Source organism: Lynx rufus, unplaced genomic scaffold (assembly GCF_022079265.1).
Source record: "Lynx rufus isolate CCGP_SWC_20201006 ecotype Redwood Valley unplaced genomic scaffold, mLynRuf1.p SCAF_8, whole genome shotgun sequence".
In the NCBI taxonomy this organism is placed as follows: Eukaryota; Metazoa; Chordata; class Mammalia; order Carnivora; family Felidae; genus Lynx; species Lynx rufus.
The window spans coordinates 124,796,080-124,822,970 of NW_025814896.1; the positions used below are offsets into that span (position 1 = coordinate 124,796,080).

Consider the following 26,891-nt stretch of genomic DNA (forward strand, 5'->3'; position numbering starts at 1 on the left):
GTGGAAATACCTCGGGATACTCAGTGAAGGATAATGCATCTTCTTTTCTGTAATGTAATGGTGATTAGCTAACATATCTGATTCCTACATTCTTAACCTGGGTGAGAAAGACCATCTACAATAGAAGCTGTGTACTGAATTACCTAATGAGAGCAACATTCAACTCAGTTATCAACAGTAAGTCCTTAAGTGAAGACAAAACCAAGCATTTGAACATGATGAGCAACTTTGAAAGTTGAAAATAGATTCAAAGAGTAACCCTAGATGAGGGCTTCTCAAATTTTGGCCAGCATCAGAATCACCTGGAGGATTCGTTAAAGCAGATGAGTGGGTGTCACCCCAAGTTGTTGATTCACATAGATGTGGGGTGGGATCTGAGAATTTGCATTTTTAACAAGTTCCTGGGTCATGTTGATACTATTAGTCCTGAGACCACATTTTCATAACCATTACTGTAGATCTTCACCAGTAAACACTAGTGAGGAAAACCAGTAGAAATTAACTGTTGTATGTCTGGATTTCTGAGAAATGTCTTTAGTTCTTGTCTTATTGTTCTTGTTATTTATAACTTTGAGTATACTTGTTGCTTAGGCTTCTTCTCTAGTATTGAGTTAATAACTTAGTAATTAGAGCCTGGTTCCTTTGCTCCCTAATGAGAACAGTGCCATCTAGAGGCATTAGCTCAGAGGGCCACCAGAGGGCCAAAGGAAGCTGTGGTTTATCTAGAGAGGGTGAATGGACAACTCATCATCATCGAGGGTTTATTGGCAACCTACTTGGTTATTACATGAAATTCCAGTCTCCGCCTTTTAGGTTAGTGCCTTTCTAAAAATTTGTTTAAATGTTTATTTTTGAGAGAGAGAGAGCATGCGAGCAGAGGAGGGGCAGGGAGAGAGACAGAGGATCTGAAGCAGGCTTTGCACTAACAGCAGAGAGCTCAATGTGGGGCTCACACTCACAAACAGTGAGATCATTACCTGAAGTCGGATGGTTAACCAGCTGAGCCACCCAGGTGCCCCGGGTTAGTGCCTTTCTGTCTGTTCTGAGGAGCCAAAACCTCTGTGCAGGGCAGGGGAGGGTGCTGTGGGCCCCACTTGCACCCTCATTTAACCAGAACAGTTCTGCTTTCATCTGTTTTACATAGTGAAAGTTATGTTTTCAAATGCAATCCATGGTAGATTGCTTTGGATAGGCAGGACAGATATATTATTCATCATCCAAGATTATTGCTCTAAAGTACAGGTTTTTTGACATGCAAAATATGGCGTGAAAAAGATGTAATCATTGAGAGAAAGGACATAAGCTATAACCACCCATCAAATGTTGAAAGTATGTTTTGCTTCATATTAGCACATGTTAAAATTATGAACAGTTGGAAATAATATTCTAGTTGCACCACATTATCACAATCATAAATTGAGTATAATTGGGAGAACAGATGTTCACCGATGTCAGGAGGGGGTGATTCAAGACAAAAAAAAAAAGTGTGAAAAGAAAATGTGAGGAATTAGAAGTATAAACTCTTTCTGGCTTTGATTTACTATAGAGTCAGCTTACTTGATGGCAGATTCATTATCAACTATTTTAAGTCATTTGTTCAAAAAGTATAACATAAAAGCTAGAAATCACAGTGGTTTAGTTTCAGCTGATAAAACATTACCTAAAAAAGTTATACAATCTTTCAACTAGTGATGAATTTGGGTCATGCTTATCCAAAGAAACAATAAACCACTCCCATTCCAGTATTCAAACAGAAGGAAAGAGAGAAAAATGGAGTTTTCTGTCTTGCCAGAACCTTGATTGTCAGAGGAACATGAAGGTAAAATGGAATGGTTAGATGAGCCCAAGGCAAGGACAGTCAGTCAATGCTCGGGGCTCACAGTCATTGGAAATAAACAAGTCTCTAAGTAAGTGGGAAGAGACAGAAAACCAAAGGGCAGAACAAGAAAAGAAGTTAAGAATCAAGTAAATTGTAGAGTCTTGGGGGAGACAGAAGTAAGAAGCACAGCAGGACTAAGGAGAGTGACACTGCAGTTAGTGTCCTGTTACTGGGTCTCTGCCCCTTTCTTTGTGGACCTTAGGTATCTTCTTACTGCTCATGCAGTGGAACCCCGACTCCTTGGTGATGTTCAGTGTCCTCCTTGATCTAGTTGCAGCCTTCCTTTCCAACTTCATTTGTCTTGTCCCACCTCTCTATAACCATAGACACAGAACTCATCACTTTCCAAAATTACACCTCACACTTTTGTGCCTTTGAGCTTTTGTTATTTACTGTAATAACATTATGTTCTCCTTGCTGAATCAATCTCTCTGTCTCTTTCTCTCTCATTTCCCATATTTTCCCCCATTGAAATCTTTAGCAGATCATTGGGTTTTGTCAGGGTTTTGGAAAGCATGATTTGATGACCCTGGTTTTCACCATCTATTTGGAGAATAATAATTAAAAATTATTTTACAAGGCATGTTTGGGTTTTACAAAGGTTTTTGTTTGATAGCGGTTTTAAATAGAGTGCCTAACGTCACTGCGTTACATATCTTAAAGGCTAACAGAGTCACACCAATGTTTAGATACAGGGAGTTTACAGAACTACTTAGGGAGCCAGGGACAGTCAGGGCCTAAACTATGAGGGTGTGCTTTCACATCGACTTAGTAAATTCAGGGCACCATCATAAAAGGAAGGCCTTTGGATCAGTAAATTAAATAAGCATAAAGAATTAGAGACAGTTCATGTCCACTGTTTCACTGATATTTGGCATAAATCTAGGTAAAGTCCTTTGGGGCTTTTGTATTCCATTGAGAGTAATGAAGAAGTGAAGGGTGGTTTCCCCTATAAAACTGATGTAAGATAGGTAAGAACAATATGCCAAAGCATTCTTTATTAAAATTTTTTCTTTTATTTTGAGAAAAAAATTTTAAATGTAGAAAAGTACAAACAGTAGTGTAACAGTCCAAATTCTGTTAGTTGATTTTCTCTTGATAGTTAACACTTTGCCATAATGGCCATATTTACCATCATTGCCTCAATATTTTCTGTTAATAAATAAAACAATACAGAAAATTTTCATTTTTAGATCCTATCTCCAGTTATAATTTAGAGTAAATTATATTTGTAGTGACATGAATGTAATGATGCACAACATGTGATATTGTTTTGTGTTTTTAAAGCTTTACCTGAAGAGTAAATCATATATGTCTTCCTCAAAGCATTCTTTAAAATATGAAGTGCCATTTTTAGCCTTTTAATATCCCTATGTAAGTTGTTTAATTGAAGTTATTATTAATAAATAGCTTTGGAGTAATGATGGGGGCAGGATGGAAGAGTCCACTAGTTGAGAAATTCTGGTGTGAGAGTGGAGAGCTACTGTCTGTAGACTCAGTCCCAGCAAAAGGCTCATGTAGGCTAATCTCCAATTTTGTTAGTTAGATTGCATTTGAGTGTATAGAGTATACATTTATAGTAGTATGCACTAGTAAAGAATATTTCCTGGATGTTTATCTTGGTTTATTTGGAGAAGGACACAGTAGTTTTCATGAAACCAGTATGCATTACCTTTCAGCTGTGATGCAGTAAAAATGTGTCCTTTTCTCGAGGAAATGCTTGATATATACTTATTTCAGTGTTTTACAATTGTGTTTTTATCTATTTCTGTTTGCTCTTATTAGATTCTGAATTCCTTGAAGGGAAAGGGATTATATTGTATTTATATCTGTATTTTCAAAGTCACCATGAGCCAACTAGTCACCATTTTCTGACAGAGTGGTCAATTCAGTTGATGTGAAATGGAACAAAATAATAGTTATCAGATTTCCTGTATCCGGAATCTGTCAGGGATACATATTTTTTTATTTTTTTTTTAATTAATTAATTAATTAATTTACTTATTTATTTATTTATGTATTTAGAGGGAGGAGGGGCAGAGAGAGAAAGAGAGGGAGACAGAGAATCTCAAGCAGACTCCACACTGCCAGCACAAAGCCCAATGCAGGACTTGAACCCACAAACCGTGAGATCATGACCTGAGCCTAAATCAAGAGTCAGATACTTAACTGACGAGCCACCCAGGCACTCCCATAATATTTTGATCTAAGATTGACAGAATGTTAATAACTGGATCAATCAATTTGAATAACTAGATGAAAAGTAAATATGAAGTGCTAATATTACTTAATTCCTCTATGAACTTTGTAGAAACAGATTATATATACCTTTTGAAATAAACTCCAGCATCAGTAAATGAGCTATAAAGTAAATTCCATAGAAATGGGCCTAAGAAATAGGGCCAGGTTCTAAAATGGAATTGTCAGTATCATATTTAAGACTGTATCTGGATAAAGATTATGTTCCAAACATACTTTGTTGATTGTAATTTGGAGTACATTTTTCTATTGAAAGAATAGCTTAAGTAATTTCCATATTATTCTTCTTCTGATTTGGGTACAATTGAATGTAGTTTTTTTTACTGTATTTTGTGGACAGTAAGTTAATGATTTCTAGCATTTTTTCTGAGTATATTATAATAAAATATGAAAATATGTAGTGAAGTTTATAGCTTTTTAACTTCTAGTTTTTGCTAGTAAAATAGTGTCCAGGTAGCACATTTAAATTTGCTATCAACATTATTTCTAGAAAGTGCTTTCTCCTTTAATCTCATTACTACAGCAGACACTAATAAGTAACGTGTTTGCCTTGGGAATCTTCTGAGGAGTTCCCAGAGGTAAAGCCAGATTTACTTCTGAAATATTCATTTGAGTAATCTTTTGAATTTTAATATGCATTAAAGTTTATCCAAAATATAACCTTTTAGAACCTTATTTCTGCTGCCAGTGAAGTTTTAAAATGTTCACTGCATTTAGCTCGTTCCCTTTCTGTTTACACTATCCACATAAATGTCCTTGGTATATATTCGAGGGAGGACATAAATGACAGGAACTGAAGTGACAGCAATCGTAACTATCATTTCTGTCACAGTTTATGCCAGACAGCTGTGCTCTGTGCTTCAGAAGCGTTGTGTTTACACTGCCAAGACTACCTCCATTATATACGAGGACACTGAAGCCAGGTTAAGGGACTTGCCCTAGCCACCCTCTTAGTGAGGTTCTCGGCTGGGATTTAGACCCAGATTTATCTTGCCCCTAGCACCCATGATGTTTACTACACCATACTATACCAACGAAAGGAAGATTTTTGACATTTTCAAACATTGGGTATTTTGAAAAATAAAGGATTTGGCTTGCAGGTGTTATAGATGCTTGTTTTTAGAGTATCTGAGAACAATATGATCCCTTCTGGGTAGACTGATCAGAGAAGATAAACTGAGAGGGAAGCATAAACTACTCAAACTTAAGTGTAATATTAAATAAACATTTGGGTTGGGAGCTATCAGGGGCCCTACCAAAGTCAGACTTCCAGATTCTGTCTCTTCCCAAGTCTGTTTGATGCTGAACTTCCTTGTTAAACGGAGAATGGATTCGAGGCTGACGTAGGAAGAAGGATTAGGGCAGAACACATCTTACCCGAGAGATCAGTAATACCATGGAAAAAGGGAACTAAGCCTCACTGACTGGGTAGAAAGGTCTTCAGAAACTGTATGCCAGGCATTGGGAGACAGAGATAAGAGACATAAATTGTAAAGTAGGAATAAATCAGGAGTAGTGTGGTGAGATAAACGTGGATGGGATGTTGTGGGAACCGAAAGGAAGGCTACTTTCTCCTCGCCTACTGAATCATAAAATGGCTTTTCAGAGGAGATGACACTTGTTGGGAGTTTGAAGGATGAAGAAGAGTTGGCCAGATTAACGGGGGAGCTGAGCACCGAAGAAAATGAAAACAGCACGTACAGATAAAACTAAAGAGCGGTCCTTTGCAATGAGTTTCAGGTACCTTTCGAATGAGCCATGTTGTGGCTCATTATAGTTCACATGAGTAACTTGTAGGAGTCAAATTCTAGTAAACCAAATTTTAATAAAGAATTTATTACACCTTATGATACTTTGAAACATTACAGGTTCATAAGGAAAACCTATTGACGTTTTCTATATGCATAGAATATCAGAGCTGACAGCGTCCTCAAAGAATGTCTAGTCAGTACATATTTTCACGCCACACAAATATTTACTGCGTGCTAGTAGTCACAGAGGATACAGATGAAAAGATGGACCTTGCCTCCAAGGAGCTCACAGCCTCCGAGAGGAAATAAACAGACCATAACACAAGTATGATAAAGGGTTGTAATAAGGATAGAGAGTACTGGTTAAACACAAAGGAAGGCTCATTCATTTTTCTTGGAGATTAGCTAGATAAAGGTTTAATTAGCTCTTGAAGATTCCAGAAGACAGTTCATTTAAGGAAGGAAAGGAAGAAAGGATATTTCAGTTAAGGCTGCTGGTTAAAAGGAACAACTTACAACATTTCTCCTTAAGGCCTTCAGTCAAAGTTCTTCAAACAAAAACTACCTCAAATAATGAAGCACTGTCATGGATAGTTGTCTATTAATAATATAAACTGGCCTAACCAGTGGTTCTCAGTGTGTGGTCCCGGGACCAACATGTCTGGGAAGCTTAGAAATGCAAATTCTTGGGCCCCAACCCAGACCTACTGAACCAGGAAGTTTGGTGGTGGGGCCCAGCAGTCACCACTTTCACGTGTCCTGCAGAGGATTCTGATACCTGATCAAGTTTGAAAACTAGTGGCCTAAGTGAACTGTAGTTCATGGAATAGTTGAAAGTTCATGGGCTTTGAGGACAAAACCTGGGTTTGAATTGAATCTCACCTTTCTCACTTATTAGGTGTGTGACTGTCAGTCTATCACCTAATGTCTGTGAGCTTTGGGATTTTCATCTATAAAATGAAATCATTAACACTTCCTTTCCAGGACTGTTGTGAAGACTGGTTGATGTAATTTAAATAAAGTGTTTAACACTGTAGCTAGCACATTTGTAGGCTTTAAATAAATGGTGACTGCTACTGTTGTTAGTTTTTTTAGATATTTTTCCCAGTGAATTTATTACTTTCACTAATTGAGTGAAAACATATTCATATCTTTTGCTTTTAGATTCAAATGCTCAAGAAATCAAAGACATCTATGGACTACAAGGTCAAGTGGAACACAAGCTAGCTTTCTTGAGAACTCATGTGCCAAAGGAAATGAAACTTGTGGTCATTGGCCATTCAATAGGCTGCTATATTTCCCTCGAGATTTTGAAGCTTGCTCCTGAACTGCCAGTAAGTATGCCTCAGGCGGTGACGGTAGATGCCTGATGATGCTCTTGCACAAATCCTCCTCAGCTCTCCTTCCCCCTTTTGTCTCTTGTTTAACTGATCAGTAAAACAGAGAGGGGGGTTATTTGGTGGCTGTGTTTACTTTTATTTGTATTACTGTGGGCCTGTGCTAGTGTATGTATGTTCATGCAATTTCCATGTGTTTCAAAAAATAATACGGTAAGAGGTAGGGGTTTTTCCAGATGGATGCCATTGAATCTAGGGTTATCTGGAATTCTTAAGTTGTATGTAACTCATTGTCTTTTATAAAAGAATAGTGAAGAGCAGTTACCAGCTACCACCCAGCAAGAATCTTTATTGGAAGAGTATTTTGCAAATGTTCATGCCTCCTTTCAAAAGGAAGAAAATTTATCATCATTATCATCATTATCATCAGTAGGCAAACAACAGCTGCCCTTTATGGAACACTAAATCTTTATTAGGTCATAAGTCTGGGCCCTTATCTGTTCCACAGCTTGGCAGCCTTTTTGAGACATTCACTTATTCATTCGCAAATTATTGTGTGCCACTAGGTGTCAGATATTAAGTGAGACACTGGAGACACAGAGACCTGTTTAAAGTGCCCAAGAAAGCTAGTGAGCTAGAAGAGACTTAAAACAGAAACTTGTACTTTCACTAACATGTACCATTGAAATGACCTTTTGAATGGATGCAATTCACAACATAAAGTATTTCTTTATTTGATAAACATATATTAAACACTGGCCATGTGTCAGGCCCTGAGCCGTGTTTCGAGGACATCCCAGTGAGTAAGACAGCCTTTGAGGTAAGAGAGTCCAAAGTCTCGTGAAGGAGACACATTAACCCATAGGTCTGATAACTATGATCTTACATAAGTACGGGGTGTGAGGGAGTACTATTTAACCTTGTAATACAAATGCAAGATTGAAAGTGATTCCTTCCTGGAATTCCATTCCATATGATAAAATACATCTAGTGGAGTTTCGGAGCTCACTAGGAATTTTCTTTTTCTACCAGCTTGGCACACTTACTTCTTATAATCGCCCTTAGGAAATGTACAACTATAGCCTCCATGGGTGTGTTTTTTAATACCAAATGGAAATTGTTAACTTTCTTTTATTGAGTATAAGAAAATGTATTTTTCATTTCTGAATGTGATTTTGATAAATTCAAGATTGCAATCCATTCGCTGTTTTTTGTTTCTATTTTTTTTCCCATGGATAAGCCATCTTAATCAGAAAGGAGAGATTTCATTTCTGTTTTTAGCATTTGGCTTGGCTTCTAATCTCTTTTATGCCTTCTAAATCTCCTCCAGTACTGTGTGATGAGGTTACCATCTTCACAGTGCCCAGCCCTGCCACTCAGTGCTTCTGTTTACAGTTGCCATAAGCCCTGGTTCCAGAGCTAAGACACCTACCTATGTTCAAACAGTCAGTGTCGTATTTTGTCTGTGTGACCTGGGACAAGTTATGGAGTATCTCTGTACCTCTGTTTCCTCATCTGTGAAATAGGGATAATAATATGTTCCCCAAAGGATTTTTGTGAGGAATTATATAAAGAAGTAAGAATGCTGTCTAGACCTTAGAAGTTCCATAATAGGTATTAGCTATTATTATGATGATGGAAATGACAGTGGAACCATTGGCTCACTAATTAAGTTAAGTACTATATTAGTTGTCAACAGCAAGTAACAAATTGCCCCAAAGCGTAATAGCATAAAACCACACACGTTTATCCTCTCACAGTTTCTGTGGGTCTGGGATCTGGCTGATGTTATGATCTTATGAGACTGCAATCAAGGCGTCTTCCAGGGCTACAGTCTCATTTGAAGATTTGAATGGAGACAGAGGTGCTTCTAAGCTCACTTATGGGGTTGTTGGCAGGACTCCATTCCTTGAGGGCTTTTGGAATGATGACCTTGGTTCATTGCTGGCACTTGGGTGGAGTTCACCCTCAGTTCCTCAACATGGGAGAGTCTTTCTAACTTGCCTCATTAGAGCAACTAAGGTAGAAGAGCCAGAGGAAGAGTCTGATTGCAAAATGGAAGTCACAGACTGTAACCTCATTACAGAAATCATATCCCATTACTTCTACAGTATTCCATTTGTTAGAAGTAAATCACTAGGTCTAGCCCCACCCCCCCCCCCCCGACTCGAGGAACAGATTACACTAGAGCATGAATATTAGAAAGTAAGGATCACTGGGAGCCATGTCAGAGGATGCCTGCCACACCACTACTACAGTTAGGATTCCACTTGTGTGGTGTACAATCAAGTATGTAGATACATAGATCTATATAAATTAAAAGACTGCATTTATTTCCCAGTATAGAGGTGAGTTTATCCTGTCAAATAGAGTATAGCAAACTGATATGAAATAGAATTTTGGGTTATTAGTTATCCCAGGTGTTTTAAACACTTAAAAAATACATATTTTAAAGAAAAGAGTCCTTGGCATATTTGAAATAATAATAGCATTACCATTTGTGATAGTTAATTTTTTTTTATTTATTTATTTTGAGAGAGTGCATGCACAAGCAGAGGTGTGGGGGTGGGGGCAGAGAGAGAGGGAGAGAGAATCCCAAGCAGGCTCTGTGCTGGGCATGGGGCTCAGTCTCACAAACCATGAGATCATGACCCAAGCCAGTATCAAGAGTCTGATGCTTAACTGACTGAGCCACCTAGGAGCCCCCATTTGTGGTGGCTAATTTTATGTGTAAACTTGACTGGGCTAAGGGAAAGCCAGATAGCTGGTAAAACATTTCTCAGTATGTCTGAGGATGTTTCCAGAAGAGATTAGCATTTTCATCAGTTGACTGAGAAAAGAAGATTTGCTCTCATCATTGTGAGTGGGCATACTCCAATCCATCCAGGTCCCAAATAGAACAAAACTCAAGAAAGGAGGATTCTTTATCTCTCTTCTTCAGTTGAGACATCCATCTTTTCCTGACCTCTGACACTGGAGCTCTGAGTTCACTGGGCTTCAACTCTGGGCCTTACACCATTAGCTCCTCTGGTTCTCAGGCCTTCAAACTCGGACCGAATCATACCACTGGCTTTCCTGGTTCCCAGCTTGCAGATGGTATATTGTGGGCCTCCATAATCATGTGAACCAGTTCCTATAATAAGTCTCCTTTTATATATATCTATATCTTTGTGCGTGCGTGCGTGTGTGTGTGTGTGTGTGTGTGTATCTCCTATTGGTTTTTTCCTTCTGGGGAGCCCTGACAAATACACTATTCTGTAAACATAGAGAAGAAAATATTCATTTCTGAGTCCTTCACAGTCTATTAACTTAATCACCGATCTTTTTGGTTTTTGTTTGCTTCTCATCGATTCTGCATGTGATGTATGGTTTCTCTTGTGCATATTTGAAAGCAGTTGTTGAACACACCTGTTTTGAACCCATCTCTCCATTTTGGCATGCATTCACAGGTCTATTGGGAAAAAAATACAAATGCATCTTAAGGTTAATGCAGCTTCTTACACTCCTTTAGCTTTAGAGCTTTCTAATTGTTGCTCTACTTCCAGGTGTTCTTGCCCTTGGAATAGTGGTGAAAAGGGGGAAGGAAGATGAAACATGAGCTTAACGTACTCTGTTTGTGAAGACATAACTCATACTGTGATTATAGAGTTTTCAGAGGGACATGTGAAACTGTGTTTTCTTAAAGCGGGTGTTTTCTAGAAAATAACGCGTGCGATAAATTGTCCATAAAGGTCACCCGGGGAAGACGGTGAACATCTGTATGATTTTTTTTATTATTATTCAAAAGCTTTATCTGGTTTCAATTAACTGCATTGTTGAAGTTCCCCCCACCCCTCTTTAAACACCTGGCCCAGTTAATATCGGTGGTGTGATCCCTGCTGAAGTGTTGAAATTTCAGTGTCTCTGGGCTACTCTAAGACGGCACGGTGCCTGCGTGCCTGAAGTTAGCATGACACGCTCCATTTAAGATGCATTGGACAATCAAATAAGTTTGTGTAAGCCAGAGTGTTGCAATCCCTAATCATTTTGCCAAAAATAAGTTAGCTGTTATGTTTTATAACATATGAAGTGTGATAATAAGAAACTTGTGTTTCCATCTCTTCTGTTATTTTTACTGGAATATTTGACTCCCATAAGATTTTGAAGACATATGTGTAGTTTAGTAGCTGGTTTATTTGGTTTTATTTTGGTTCAGTTCTTTATAATATTTTTATAACTAATTATAGGAAACTTTGGTCTTAAAATCATTTTAAGTAACTTATTGTACACTTTAGATGTATTATCTGACCTATATTTAAATATACTAAAAAAAATGGCTTCTTTAAAAGTCTAGAATTAAAATTTTTTTTGTTTCTTTAAGCAAATTTGTTACATAGAATTATCGAAATTCTTCCTATGTTTTGACAGTAATGTCCAGAATAAGGAATTTAAATAGAAGCTGGAGAAAATAGATATTTGGAATACTGTTAAATAGTAGCTTTCATAACTTCTAATAATAAACATAGTTTTAGACTCATAGGATCTTAGAACTGAGATGGGCTTTGGGAACAGTCTTGTCCCATCTTTCTTTTCATGGATGGGAACTGAGAGCACAGTCCCTTGCCAGGATGCAGCCTCAGCTCTGTCTGAATCCAGGGGTGGGGTCCTGTTATGTTAGCTGTGGGTATAAAGAGAGTCTAAGAAGATATTTGATGGGTCTTTCAAACTTAGGATGATAGCAGAGCCTGCTGATAGCTCACTATACTCGTGGACTATACGCAACAAGCTGCACGTGGTCCATTACATTGCAGCTCAGGGAACAGGAGATTCCATGAATGAATGCTGTTTTAGCAATTCAGAGCTAGAGGTGGAGTAATCAGAGCAGAAATAGTAGTCTTATCCCCACTATTTAGAATCTTCTTTCAACATTGATCCTACGTATGTTAAAAAAATGTGCCATCTGATTTTGCCAGTAAATTGTTTGCATAAAGTTCAAGGTTGGGAGTTGAAAGCCCTTGATTCTTAAGTAGACTCAGCACTGAGTCTTGAGGTGAACCTCAAGTAATTTAACTTTTATTTTCCTCTAAGTATTTATATAGCATTTTATGAAAACACTTCATTCCCTTCCAGGGATAGCAGATCCTTCAAAACCTTAATTTTTTATATCATTTGGCCTTTTCTTGGGGAAAATGCACAATAACATAGAGCTTCCTTTGTCTGTCTGCTTGGCAAAAATGTCTTCTCTCTAAATGAAATTTCCAGATTACTTGAACTCACTTTTTGAAACACCAGATTCTTTTATCCAGTTGGATAAAACTGTGTCTAAAATTTATTATTTATCTGCATCCTTATCTGCATCTGCATCCTTCAACAATGCATATTGATTATGGAGGAATTAGTGGTTCAAGGACATCATTCTGAAAAAGTGTTATTATACTATAGTAAAACACAATCAAAGGAAGTTTCCTATGTCCTAAAGTTTCTTATATAATAGTGCTTTTAAAAAATAAAAATAAAAACTTGTCTGTTTATTTTACAGTTTCTCTGTCTCCTTCCTCAGTGTTAGGCTCCGTGTTTCTTCCCTATTGCAATTTCTTACTGCAGTTTGCTGCTAGTAGAGAAAAAAGATAATCATGTTAGAATTTTGTGTTAAGAATGGACAGGTCTTAAATGAATATACAAGAGTAAAATTGATGAAATTAAGTACATGGATTTTTTTTACTGCTCGGAGCTTTCTTTTGTTTCTTTTGGGATCCCTGGTGGTGTTTTAGGTACTCAAAATTTGAGAGACTCAAAACACACTGCAAGTACAGCTGAGAAGCTTGAAAATTTTTACTGAAAGAGTTAAAATAGCATGTTAAATCACATGTGTGTTGATTTAAGAGTGCCTCTTGTCTGCAGTAAGGAAAAAAAATATTCTGCAAGCAATGAGATTATTTAGACTGTGGTGCACTTCCACTGTTCTGATGAACCTTCATGTCTGCAGTCAAAGTTAGATATGCTTGTGAGAAACATCCATATAACATCAACAGTGGAGATAAACTGGAGGGAGGGGGAAGAATAGGAGATCATTCACATGTCAAAGTGACTGTTGTGAGAGACCTGTCCCTAGATTAAGTGTTAAGAAACGGAAGGCAAAATGAGGAGGTACCTTAAGGCTCTGAATGTTTTGAAGAAAGAGATGGCCCCTCCCTGAGAAGATCAGAAGACTTTGTGAAGAACTGGTATTTGAGCAGGGGAAGACTGAGTTAGTACTTAGAAATGTGTAGGAGTAGAGAGTTTGATGTTTGGGTGGTAGGGGGTTGTTATATATTCTAAGCGGTGGGAACAGTATGAAAAAAAATGGTTTTTATCCCTGGACACATGAAGAGAGCAGTGAGCGATCTGATTAGGGTGCAGCATAGTGTGCATGAAGGGAGCTGTGGGAAGTGAGAACCGAGGCTGATAGAAGTGGGGACAAGAAAGTTTGGGCTCGAGGTTTGGACTCTATTTCTTGGACAGCAAGGAGCCACTGAAGGACGTGTGATGATAATAGTCCTGCATCAGATATATTAATGTCTCAAGAAAAAGGAGAGTGAACTGGGGAGAGAGTGTAGACTAAGAAGCTAACAACCAAGTGATGGGCAGGTTTACTACTAGTTCAAATGAGAAATAATGAAGACAATATATGGAATTTGCCAAGGGAAATTGTTAAGAGAGGAAAGAAACAGGTAATAGATATATATGAGGAGAATGACTTTCTTTGGTAGAGAGGAGGATGAAGAAGAGGAAGAGGGGCGCCTGGTGGGGCTTAGTCGGTTGAGCGTCCCACTCCGGCTCAGGTCATGATCTCCCAGTTCGTGGGTTCAATCCCCGCATCGGGCTCTGTGCTGACAGCTCAGAGCCTGGAGCCTGCTTCAGATTCTGTGTCTCCCTCTCTCTCTCTGCCCCTCCCCCATTCATGCTCTGTCTCTCTCTCTCTCTCTGTCTCTCTCTCTCTGTCAAAAATAAATAAACATTCTTTAAAATTTGTTTTTAAAAAAAAAGAGGAAGAGGAAAAAGATGTAATAATTTTCCAAAATAACAACTGCAGTCCATTCGTGGATTCTGAAGCCACTGCAGTGGCTTCAGTCAAGATAGGGTAGACCGTGCTATAGTAACACAGGGTCAGTAGCTTTTAACAACAAACGCTTATTTACTGTTCATGATACAAGTCTTTTGGGGATTAGTCGCCCCATGTAGTTCTCACCTTGCACTCTTAATCTAGAATCCAGATTGATGGAGTAGCTTCCATCTGGAATATTCCAGTCTCATGGCAGAAGATAAAAAGGAAATAATGAACCAGCCACTGCATTTTAAAACCTCTGCCTGGAAGTGACATTTGTCGCTCTTCACACAGCATTAGACACAGCAAGTTATACGACCAAGTCTGCCATCAACAGACTGCAGAGTGTAAGGAGGCTGCAAAGTGTCATCCTCCTCAGAGCAGAGAAACTTGTTTGTGAACAATAAAATAGCATTTGTAAAAATATATCTAATAAAGTAGAATAGAAAGTATTAGTGTATTGTATTGCGAAGCTTCTGTTTCACTTTTTATGGAGTAGGTTGATATCCTACATTACAATGTAGAATGTATATCTTACTGTGAGTTAAGGTTAAAAAAAAATTCAAAGCCATTACCCTAAGCTGGAGTGTACCACTCAGTAAGAGAAGAGAAAGGAGAATGTCAAGGAAGATGTGGATACATGGTGGATTAAAGATGGCCAAAGATTCTTTGCCATTCCTCTCTCAAGAGATGAAGTCCTTTTCCCTTCTCTTTTGCATTTGGGCTGGGCATGTGACTTTCACCAATGGGATACAGTGGAAGTGATATTCTAATAATTCTCAGCTTAAGGGGACTGGGAGCTTCCATTTCTTCCCTCTTGGAAGCCAGCTGCCATATACAAAAGTCCAACTGCCTGAGACCATCATGCTGTGAAAAAGCCCATGCTGACCACATAGGAGGAACCAGGTGTGAGTGAAACCTTGGACCTTTCAGCCTATCTCATTTGCTACTGAATGCAGCCCAGGGAGTGACCAGCCAATGCCACATGGAACAGAAGTCCGGCTGAGCCCTGTTTGAATTCCTGACCCCACAGAATAAGAAAGAGTAATCATTGTGGTTTTAAACCATAAGTTGGGGGATGGTACATTATGTGAAAATAGATAACTGAAATAGGGTAGTAGCAGAGTTGAGTTCAAAGAGAACTTCAAGCTTCTAGTATTGGTAACCAGAAGGCCATTAATGACCCGTAAGAGAACGTTTGTAGTGAAATAGTGGGAGAAGGAGATTGCAAGCAGTTAGGTGATAAATGGATCGTGTTCCAGGAATTGGCCAGTGAAGAGGAGGAGACAAGATGATAACTTAAAGAGTACACTGGTCAAGAGAACATTTTTTTCCCTGTAAGTGGGAGAGCATTTCACATGCTGAGAGGAATAGCCCATGCAGAGAGCGATGTTGAGAATGAAAGAGAAATGGGAACATTTGTTGGAGGATCATCATCATCTATTTGTCTCTTAAACTTGCACACTTGGAAACTAGGAAAATTGAATTTTTATTAATCTTGGACTAAACCCTTTCAAAAGTGTTTTTGTGATTTAACTTGGTTCTTCATTTGAGTCTAGAAACCTGAAACAGTTTTTAAAATTGATCTATTGTCATCACTAACAATTATACCCAACATTCATGTGAAATTTGCAAAACAAGTTTACATGTAATAAGGACAAGAAACAACCTAATTTTTTCCATTTTGCAATGGAGAGACCATAGTTCCAGAGAGTTACGTGTCTGACTTTTATGTCAGTTAGCCATGAAGCGGCAGAACCAGGACTCTGCCTTCTGTTTTCTAACTTTTCCATTATCTGTTTTCCAGGTGAGGTAGCTGGGGGGGTCATGATGATAAGGGGTAGAGTAAGTTACTTTGACAAACCACCAAAACCTCTTGGACCTAAATGTAAGATTTCTACTGCTGTTTCTTTAATACTTGAGCTCTTTAAATACACAAGGAAGACTTTAATGGGAAGCAGGTTGATGCTTTCATGGGGAGTTCAGAGAGAATTAGGAGGAATGAGAACCTGTGTGTTTTCTAGAGCAAGGAAGATAAAGGGACTTGGTGTTCAGGCATGGGCCAAGGGCAGAAAGTGAACTCAGAAGACAATGAATCAGAATCCTAGGACGGAGCTGGGGGCAGAGGGGAGATGGAGTATGGAAGGAAGTGGGTGGTTCTGTAGACACAGTGCACAGGAATGCCACACTTGTGTCCTTGTGAACCATGAGTGACCCCTGGTACGTGAAAACCACAGAGGTCAGGCAGTCAACAGTTAGCTACTCTGCTTGGTGAAAGACTCCATTTCAGAAAATAATAAATCCCCTGTTCTGAGGAAGGTTTATATAGAATATGATGAAATGCTATTTTACCAATCACTTATGCATTTATTTAAATGTATTTACTTATCTGTTTATGTGTGTGCATACACATTATCTTTTCTGAATTACCCAGGAGACTACCTTGCTGAAAGCTGAACACATGGAAAGTTTCAACTTTTTGACTTCAGCCATTTTTTAGTCATCTGCATATTTTTTAAAAAATCCTAAAATTGCTTTCAAAGTGGAAAAATTGTGTGGGCTTTTTTCATCTTTTCATAACTCAAAAACTATTTAATATATTTTTCTCAAACTGTGCAAAAAAAAAAATCACCTTTGGGCTGAAACCAAGCATGGAAAATTTCACCACAAAGGGCTAATTTTTTTGGAAAGCTGCAAGAAAGTGAAAACAGGGGTTTATAATAAAACATTCTTCATGGATGTTAATACTTAGTACTTTATCTAATGCATTTCATCTGAGTATTTCTGAGCACTTTTCTGATTTAAATATTGAGCCATTTTAGTATTTGTGTATCCATGGTACTATCAAATATGGAAAATTCTCCCCATCCTCTCACAGACCCAGTATATTGGGAGTTAATGACATGTGTTTAAAGGAACAAGTAAGTAAGGCAAGTGAAGTGAAGTGGCTACTAGCCAGACAGCCTTATATGCTGCCTACACTCATGTTATCACCACCGCTTCCTGGCCCAGGCATAGTTGTGAGTAGAATATAATAGATGATATGAGGCACTCATTCAGATAGCTAAGCCGGCATTTCTCAAAGCAGCATCAGCATTACTTGGGGTCTTGTTAGCAATGTAGATTATTGGGTCCCACTCAGACGTACTGAATCTGAGACTTTAGGGCTGGGACCTAGCTATCCGTGCTGCAGGTGATGCTGGTGCATGCGCCCACCAAACTTTCCAGAAGCTGGGAACACAGAACGTATGGAGATTCCGTGGACAATTAAATCTGCCCCTGGTCTTTCGGGAACATATCAGTTCTGTCTTCTCACATCCTCCCTTGGAAGCAGGAGGAACGCTAATCAGGTTCTCTACAGGAAGGTTCTTTTTTTCTGTATTTCATGTATCCTAGCTCTTTCTGCCTACGATCCGATCCACAAGCACAGTGACCCTCTTGAGTAGAGGTGCGGATATCCAGATTGTTCAGGGAAACAACACTCCCAAGAAGTATTTTCTAATTTCCTTGAGTTATCAGGGTCAAACCTGGGGTGGGAACGTATATTTCACTGTCATTTCTTGGATTTAAGTGGCAAGGTAGCAGAAGTCTGTCAGCAGAAGCTGACTTAAGCCCCACACTTCAGGGTGCAAGTTCTCAATCTTATGTTTTGCAGTGGCCTCTGCATTCCAGCAAACCCCAATGCCTATCTTATTGTGTCTCTAGGCACTGAAGTAGCTGTATTTGTGGCATTATAACAAATTCTGAGAATGTTCTTCTGGTGGCAGAAGTCATCAGTCAACTGTTGTATGTGGACCTTTAGCTAACCACCTTGTTTTGGAGATAGGAAATTTAGACATAGCCTGGGAAAGGTGTTTAAGTAGTTTAAAGCAGTGTAAAGGTGGGGTGCTTGGGCAGCTCAGTTGGTTGACCATCCGACTCTTGATTTCAGCTCAGGTCATCATCCCATGCTTCATGGGATTGAGCCCCACATTGGGCTCTGTGCTGACAATGTGGAGTGTGCTTGGGATTCTCTCTCTCCTCTCTCTCTCTCTCTCTCTCTCTCTCTCTCTGCCCCTCCCCTGCTTCCTCTTTCTCTCTCTCTCTCTCTCTGTCTCAAAACAAATAAACATTAAAAAGATATAAAACAGTTTAAAGTTATATTCAGTTGCAGTCCATCTGAGCAAAGCACGAATACAGCTATCTAAGCTAATATAGATGGAAAGGAAAAAGAGACTCCTTTTTAAATTGATCATCTAAAATTTCTATCATGAAAAACTTCAAACAGAAAAATAAAAATAATTGTAATTGTATAATGAATTTACAGAACCCATTATCCAGATTAATATAGCTACTAGTATCTTGTTTGCCTTTTTTTTTTTCTTAAATACTTTCAGTTGAATTGTAGCCCTCATGGTATTTTACCCATAAAGACTTCATTGGGCATCTTGAAAAAGGGGCTTTTTGTTATATAATCACCATGTCATTATCACAGCTAACAAAATGATAATTCTTTGATATCATCTAATATAGTCAATATTCAGATTTTCTTTGTCCCCAGAATGTTTTTTTACAGTTGGTTTGTAAGATCTTAAATTTCAGGAAGGCAAAAAAGTAAATGTAACTTTGAAGGTTGATGTAGTAGACAGAGAGACTTAACATACTAAATGTACCATAAATTGCTTTTGTAGCTCAACACGTAGCTTTTTAAACTGAACGTGAAATTGTTTACAGAAAAGTGTGGATCATGATTTTATGTAGGTCATTTTAAACCTATCTAACTTGAGTTTTCATGCTTAGACAGAGAATAATACAGCACCTCCTCTCAATATTGTTTTATCTAATAAGAAAACAATGAAAATTTGAACTGTTATGCATTGTTGCATATTAGGGTATAAAATTTTGTAGAAGATACTTAGTTCTCTTGTAGATATTTAGAATTATTAAAGATTAAATTATGAACTATTTTTTGCTGTGGAAGTTAGTATATTACTGTTGCTATCATTTGTGGGTCTTGCTTAATCCACCCAGCAACTCTTTGAGGGGCTCCTGTTCCCAGTTTCTACATGAGGAAACTGAGACCTCAGACAGAAGTAACTTGCTCAGGGTTAGACAGCTGGTAAGTGCCTGTGGTAGGATTTGAACCCATGTGTGTTTGACTCCAAAGTCCATGCTCCTAGCCACTAAGCTAAAAGGTTATCTTCTTATTATAGAGAATTTGTAGAAATCAATAAAAAGAACAGTAGACAGTAGCTTTTCCAATAAGGCACAGAGGACATGAACAGATAATTCACTAAAGAAGAGCTAATAAAATCTATCAAAAAATATGTACCTAGCACAATACATGACACAGTGCTTAATAAATTAGTATATGGTAGTACTTAATAATGTCTGCTTACTGAGTATATAGAAGCACTTCATAATGCTTGCTAAATGGACCTCAACAGTTATCAAAATGAGCTGCTACAATAGTAGCAGTATTTAAGAAAAGTTTAATGTTGTATGTGTGTATACTTTTGTATACACTTTTAGAAAGTCTGAACTGGTAAACACCAGGTGGCTTGTATTAGTGATCTCTGGGTTTAGAGTTAAGGGTATGTTGGAGGCAGAGACTCTACATTGTTTCTGCTATTTTACAGTGACTGTGTGTTATCAGAAAAAAATAATTCCTATAAAAAATGCCCATACCCTTTGAACCTACTAATTCTTTTCTTTGGAATCTATATTAAGAAAAAAATCTCAAAGATAGAGAAAACACTCATGTACAAAAACTGGTGATTTGTTGTAGCAAAAAATTGGAAACACCCTAATATTCCACCCTAAAGGAAAGGTTAAGTGGACTATAGAATGTGCAACTATCAAAATATATTCCCAAAGGGTACTGTAGTACACAAGAGTTATAGAATGTTAAGGAGAGTATTAAAATATTAAATGAAAACATACATTTAAAAGCTTGAAAATAAAATTACCAAGGTGAATATAGTGATTGTGTTTGAGTGGTGAGTTTGGGGGTGATTTTTTTTCTATTTGTGTTTTAAAATTTTCCCTTCGGGGCGCCTGAGTGGCTCAGTCAGTTGAGCGTCCGACTTCAGCTCAGGTCATGATCTCACGGTTCGTGGGTTCGAGCCCCACTTTGGGCTCTGTGTTAACGGCTCAGAGCCTGGAGCCTGCTTTGGATTCTGTGTCTCCCTCTTTCTCTGCCCCTCCCCTGCTCATGCTGTCTCTTTCTCTCTCTCAAAAATAAACATTAAAAAAACTTTTAAAAATTTCCTTTAATGGCATATGTTTCTTCACTGCTATAAGCATTTAATGATTATGTATTTTCTTTGTTTTTTAAGAAAGCACTTTGTAAGAGTTCATAACAGAAAGGTGGTTCAGGAGAGAAAAGTTTTGGTAATTTGTTAGGCAGCAATCGATAACAGATAAAAGGGTGAAAAGTAAAAAGGTGAGGTCAACTTCCTGGTCTCTCTGCAGGAAAACCCACCCCTAAGACCAGTACTGTCACCAAGTTGGTAGCAGCATCTTTCGCAGTATCAGCAATGCTCAGGTCTTACCTGTCCTACCTACTCTTCATCCTCTACTCAGTCAAGCTAGGCTTTTGTCCTTCCTGGTGATTTTTTATTAACCTGTGTCCCCCCACCACTCCCAGAATAATTTCGATTGTTGATAGGTATGTGTTTTGATGGTCTCTTCATGATTGTTATTTGAATGTGATTTTTTTTTTAAAAATCACAGTTGGGATTAACTCATCATTCATCATACTGCTAGAGTAAAGAAGGTTCCTTTTCAGAACAATACAGCCCTATTCAAATCTCATCGGACTATAAGGTTCATAGTGGCTAGGACTCTAAGAGGCTCTGGGATATGAGTGAGTGCCAGTGCTAAGGCAGAGGGTTATCTTTATGAATACCCTCACACTTAGAAGGATACAGGTATGAAAAATATGCTCATACCTTGCTACATTTAGACTTTGTTATGCCAGTGAACTGGGTGTTCACAGACATACAGACTCGTAGAGCCTTAGTGGATGGAGCACAGCAGTCAGAGAAGAGAGAATCTGCAAAAGTGTAAAAACAGATGAACAAGATTCTGTGAAGTTCTTCTGTGGCTAGTGTTCGTTTTAGCCAGAAGATTCTTTTTTAGGTCTGTCAACCTATGGAGATGAGAACTGCGAATGTGGTCTTTAGGGAAGGAAAAGGCTCTCTAGTATGGTTGTCCAGTGCATGAGGCTCCTTCCCCCTCCCTTCTTGCTCTGACGGAAAATCTGTGAGCAATATGTAACGTAGGCCACAACAAATTCCCTCAAGTGGAAAAAGCCCAGCAGGCACTGAAGGGGAGATGCTTCACAAGAAGAAAATGTGGTCGCCTTGAGATCTTGCATTCCAAGCCAGTTCAGACTAACTGCATTGGGTTGGGAAGAAGCCAGATTATCAGGTGTCAGAAAGATATACTGATGAAGGGATAAAGATTGAAGCCAGCATCATTTCTGGCAGCCTGTCCCTAGGAGAGCAGACAATACAGCATTCCCAGTATCAATTTTACAGAGACCGGAGGGAGCACGCATAAATGAAGTCTGTAGATAGTCCAGAAACTCCATTTCAACAAATAATTTTAACTTATCTCCTCACCAGTAGAGTCCTGAGAGCCTCTATAGTAAACCAAATTGAGTGTTAGAGATTCAACCTTTTCCTTTTCCATTGCTCAGTACCCTTAGGGAAATACTGAGGAGCTTTGTGAGCCCCACTGCAGGCGAGAAAGGCTCTGAGGGCTTCCATAACATCATACAAATGTTGACTGATGCTGACTCAGAAGTGATTTCATGAAATCTTAGGGGCAGATTCTGGTTATCTGAGTTGCAGGGGAATGTTCCTCAAGGTCCTCTGAGAGAGATGGTCTCCCGTGGCCGTAGTCCCTGTGCCTGCCAGTGCATACCTAGTGCTCCCTCCTAGCTCTTATCCACTTCTTTTCTGCTTTTTCCTCCCAGCACCCAACAGATGCCTTCTGCCCGTCTTCTAAAATCATCTCAGATGCAGACTCTTGTCAGAACTCTCCTGATTCTCCTTGGTCATTTTTATTGTCCTTCCTTTGAAACCTTTTTTTCACAATTCTTATATATTCCACCTTGCATCATAGGTATTGTAATGCATTTGATACTATTAGATTTTTAAGCTTTTCTTTTTTTTTAAGTTGGGGTATAATTTACATAAAAGAACTCTTTTTCTCTCCCCACCCCAATCTACATATTTTCTCCTACACTGCTTTTCAGTTCAGCAATCTTCACTTCTGCTACATATAAACTTTTAAACCCAACTTTTGCGTTCTCAATTCAGTTATTCTAGTTTTTGCTTATAAAATTTCCATTTTTTAATTTTTGTTGTTACAAATTCTTAAACTTCTGTTGTGTCTGATAATCTCAGTATCCAAGTCTCATGTTGCTGCATTTCTTTCCTGCTGTCCCCTTCTTTGTTTTTGGTCATGTCTTCTTGTCCCTCAGTATATTTGTGTAGGAGTCAGAGTTCTCCGGAGAAACAGGACCAGTGGGATATGTGTGCATATAGAAGGGGATTAACTCTAAGGAATTAGCTAACGCAATCCTGGAGGCTGACAAGTCCTAAGAGCTGTAGTGGGTAAACTGGAGACCCAGGAGGGGCAGGTGGTGTATCAGTTCTAGTCCCAGAGCAGGCAAGCTAGAGACCCAGGAAGAGCTCACGTCTCAGAGTCCAAAGGCAGAAGAAAAACAATGTCCGGGCTCAGAAAGAGTCATCAGAAAGAATTCTCTCATACTCAGTCTTTCTGTTTTATTCAGGCCTTCAGCTGACTGGATGAGGCCAACTGACATCAGGGAGGGCAGTCTGCTTGACGTGGTCTACTGGTTCAAATATTTATCTCATTCAAAACACCCTCACAGATGCACCCAGAATAGTGTTTGACCAAATATCTGATCATCCCATGGCCCAGCCAAGTTGACATGGAAAATGAACTATCATTGCTTAGTAAGCTGTTCTTTTTTTTTTTTTTTTAATTGAATACCTGACGTTCTATGTGAAAAATTGTTACGACAATATGAGGCTTCTAGATTCCTCCATGGAGAATTTCCTTTTGCTTTTGACTGGCAATTATGGTGAGGGATGATCACTTTAATGCCATCTGGAATCAGGCTAAACTAACAATATCTTTGTGAAAGTTGGTCTATTTCCAGTTGGTCACTACTTCTAGGGGGTAGCCCTTTGGTAGTTCCCACTGAAAGGCTAGGGTGCCTTCTCTTTAATGGGCACCAAATGCCCAAATTTAGACCATTGAGCCATATTATATGTCAGCCTCTTGTCCTCTTAGCTACTGCTCACAAATTGGTAAATAAGAAAAACTGTTTCAACACACCTCTCTTGAGTTTCCTTTTTCTCTAGAATTTTGGCCCTTTCAGTCTCTTCTGCCTTTGATGCTTTCAAAGGCGCTTTAAGAAAATACTTTTTCCAGCTTTTCTAATTGTTCTTGGCAGGAAGATTGCTCTGCAGTAAGCTAGTCTGCCCTCCCTGCTCCACTGTGACCGGCTGTTGCCTGGCTTTAAGTTCTTCAAGCTCTGCTGTTGAAAAATATACCATTTTGAGTTTTTGATTCTTTATGTGACTTGTTTTTTCTCTGGGCAATTTTAGGATCTTTACTTTATCCCCATTATTACATTTTATGATGATATTCTCTGGACTGTTTATCCTTTCTAATTTGAAAACTGGCATCCTTATGTACCAAAACCCTCTCCTGTATATTTTTTTTCCTTGTTGTCTCATTATTTGCATATTAAACATCCAGAAATGATTCTCTTGATTTATTTTATTTTCCATTATCAATCTCTTTCTTCTCCCCCCCACCCCTGCTTTTTCATTCTATACATTGAGAAATATGGGATATTTTCCCGACTTTTTCTTATAATTTATATAACTAAACTTTTAATTTTAGCCTTCATGCAAATAATTTCTAAGATAACTTCTTGTTCTTTTTTCCCTTTTTGTAGTGTCCCTTTTATTTTATGGCTCACTCGCTTTCTCTTTCTGAGGAGAACAAATTTTTGGAGTTTTGTTGCACTTTTTGTACTATCGCGATTCATTCTGGATTCCTTTTTTCATATTTTGTTTATGTTGATCTGTGTAGTATAATTGAAGCTTTGCTCAAATGTCTGACATTCATTTGTTATCTCTTCATGTTTAAGAATGAAGCACCGAAAATCCTTGGCGGTTTTGTGTGGGAGTGGGCCTTATCAGTGAGTCAGCCTCGTTGCAGGGTGATTGGACAGGTATCCAGACATTTTTTTGTGTGGCATTTGTCAGTGTCACTGTCTGTATGGTGTTTCTCTGAAGCCACTCAGTTTCTCAAAAAAAGTGTCCAAATCTCCCGCCTAAGGGCAGCATCATCAGAGCAAAGCAGCACGAGAGGCTGGTGTTTGCATGCGAGAGTGTCCGCACTCAGTGTTTAAGCTTTCATTTGATTCCTCTTTCCTGTGGGCCCTTTCCTCTGCCTTTCTCTGTGCCTGACCCAGCTCCAAAAGCTCTCTCCTTCAGTTTCTATACAGAATAAACCTGTAGTCCTGAGCTGGCTTGCAGAGGAGGAGTTGCTTGAAGGTATTGGATGAGGCAGTCATTTTGGAAGATTTGCTGCCCGTCAGCCAGACGTGCATTCATTCAGTCAGCGAGGTGCCATGCACTGTCACTGAGCCCCTGTACCAGACGTGAAGGTACTCGTGAACAAAACAGAAAGGAAGCTCTGTGCTTTCAGAGTTCACACTCTGCTAAGGGGAAATGGTAATAAACATGAAAAATGCCCAAATTAATATGTTCAATGGTGATACTACCTTGATAAAGAGTAGAACAAGACCAAGGGGATTGGAAGTGCCATGGCTGGGGATAGAGGGCAGTGGTGGACTGTACTTAATTATTTAATGCTTTATTTGGAAACAATTTCAAACTTAAAGAAGAGTTGGAAGAATAAGAATAGCACAAAGAACACCATATACACAGGGTGCCTGGGTGGCTCAGTCGGCTAAGCATCTTTGGCTCAGGTCATGATCCCACGGTTCTTGAGTTTGAGCCCCGGGTCAGGCTTTGTGCTGACAGCTCAGAGCCTGGAGCCTGCTTCCTATTCTGTGTCTCCCCCTCTCTCTGCCCCTCCTCTGCACATTCTCTCTCCCTTTCTCTCAAAATAAATAAATAAACTTAAAAAAAATACCATATACACTTTATCTACATTTATAGTTAGCATTTTACCTCATTTGCTTTACTACTTGTTCTCCCTCTCCCCACCCTCTCATATTCCATCTGTCTCTGTGTCTGTGTTCTCTCGTGTATCTAGTGTAGGGGTGTATATATACTATATATATATACATATACAGTATATATACTGACTATATTTATATGTGTGTATACACGCTCAGATATATAGAGAATATTAGTTGCTGGCTAAAATTTAAGCTGATAACAAAGTCCAATAAAACCTTGGTTTGTGAGCATAATTCATCCTGGAAACATGCTTGTAATCCAAAGCACTCATATATCAAGGCGAATTTCAAGAACCATCGGCACAGTTGTGATCACATGACATTCGGTGTCACGTATTACTCGTATTGCAAGACATCGCTCGTCTGTCAAGTTACATAATTTGTTAGAAATCTTTGCTCATCTTGTGGAACACTTGCAAATCAAGTTACTCCCAATCCAAGGTTTTACTGTACATGATTCCCATGTCCATCACATAGCATTTTCAGATACCATGGAACATTTTCAATTGATAAATTAGTGACCTGTTGCGTGTGTATGCCAAATACTCTTAAGAGCAGATGTTTACAGGCTGTCAGGAATGCGTCCACCCCCGTTACAAGAAGGTAAGGAAGGGCCTTCCCCAAGGCACTTGTCCCCTCTCTGGGCTCCATAGAAGCTAAGGTCTCAGGAATGCAGTGAGGCATGTGGGAGGACTTGGAAACTACCTCAGGTGTTTGCTGAGCCTAGGAGACAGCCAGGAGGGATACTACCATAAGGAACCTGCTGTATCTGTGTGTCAGTGGGAGCAGGAATACCCCCTTCAGAGACCTATGAGGAAGAAGATATGTTAAGATACATCTTTGATACATCTATTTTTTCCTGATCTGAAAGGAGGATAGATCCTTACCTGTTTCATTACCAAAGCTGGTAATGGGAGGCGTATGCATGAACTTCAGTTATTTGGGCCAAATAACTTGTTTTCCCAAGTTTTCATTTCTGCCTCCTAGAGTCTTAGCTTCCCTATTGGATGTGCTTGTCGCCACATAAAATGAATCTTGAGAGCCGTACTGTGAGCCTTCCTTTTGACTTCTGAGAAGCTAGGAGTGTTTACTGGGACAGCTTCTGAGCAGAAATCCCTTGTTGTGTGCTGCTTTGGCATGCACCCAGAGTGCGCTTCTGGCCGTGGGCCTCTCCGTTGTTATGCTCTCCCTTGGTCTGGAAACCTGTAATGGATACCTTTGCTCATCTTAGTTCAGGTACTAAAATGGCATTTTAGTATATGAGACTGAAGTGTACATGTTTCCCAGTGTCGTTCAGCAAAGTTAAATGGGGAGGAGTCTTTTGTACAGGTTTCCCTGAATTACCCTGAGCAAAGTCGTC

General features: G+C 39.0%; 1 protein-coding gene across 2 annotated transcripts in view; it reads left to right on the forward strand.

Annotated features, from left to right (window-relative positions):
• LDAH (lipid droplet associated hydrolase) overlaps nt 1-26,891 on the forward strand; it is a 110,176-nt gene that overhangs the window by 36,949 nt on the left and 46,336 nt on the right. For both annotated transcript variants that reach the window (XM_047068142.1, XM_047068143.1), the window contains exon 4: nt 7,054-7,223. In XM_047068142.1, the coding sequence (XP_046924098.1) occupies nt 7,054-7,223 (170 nt within the window). The remainder of the gene's footprint in view (nt 1-7,053; nt 7,224-26,891) is intronic.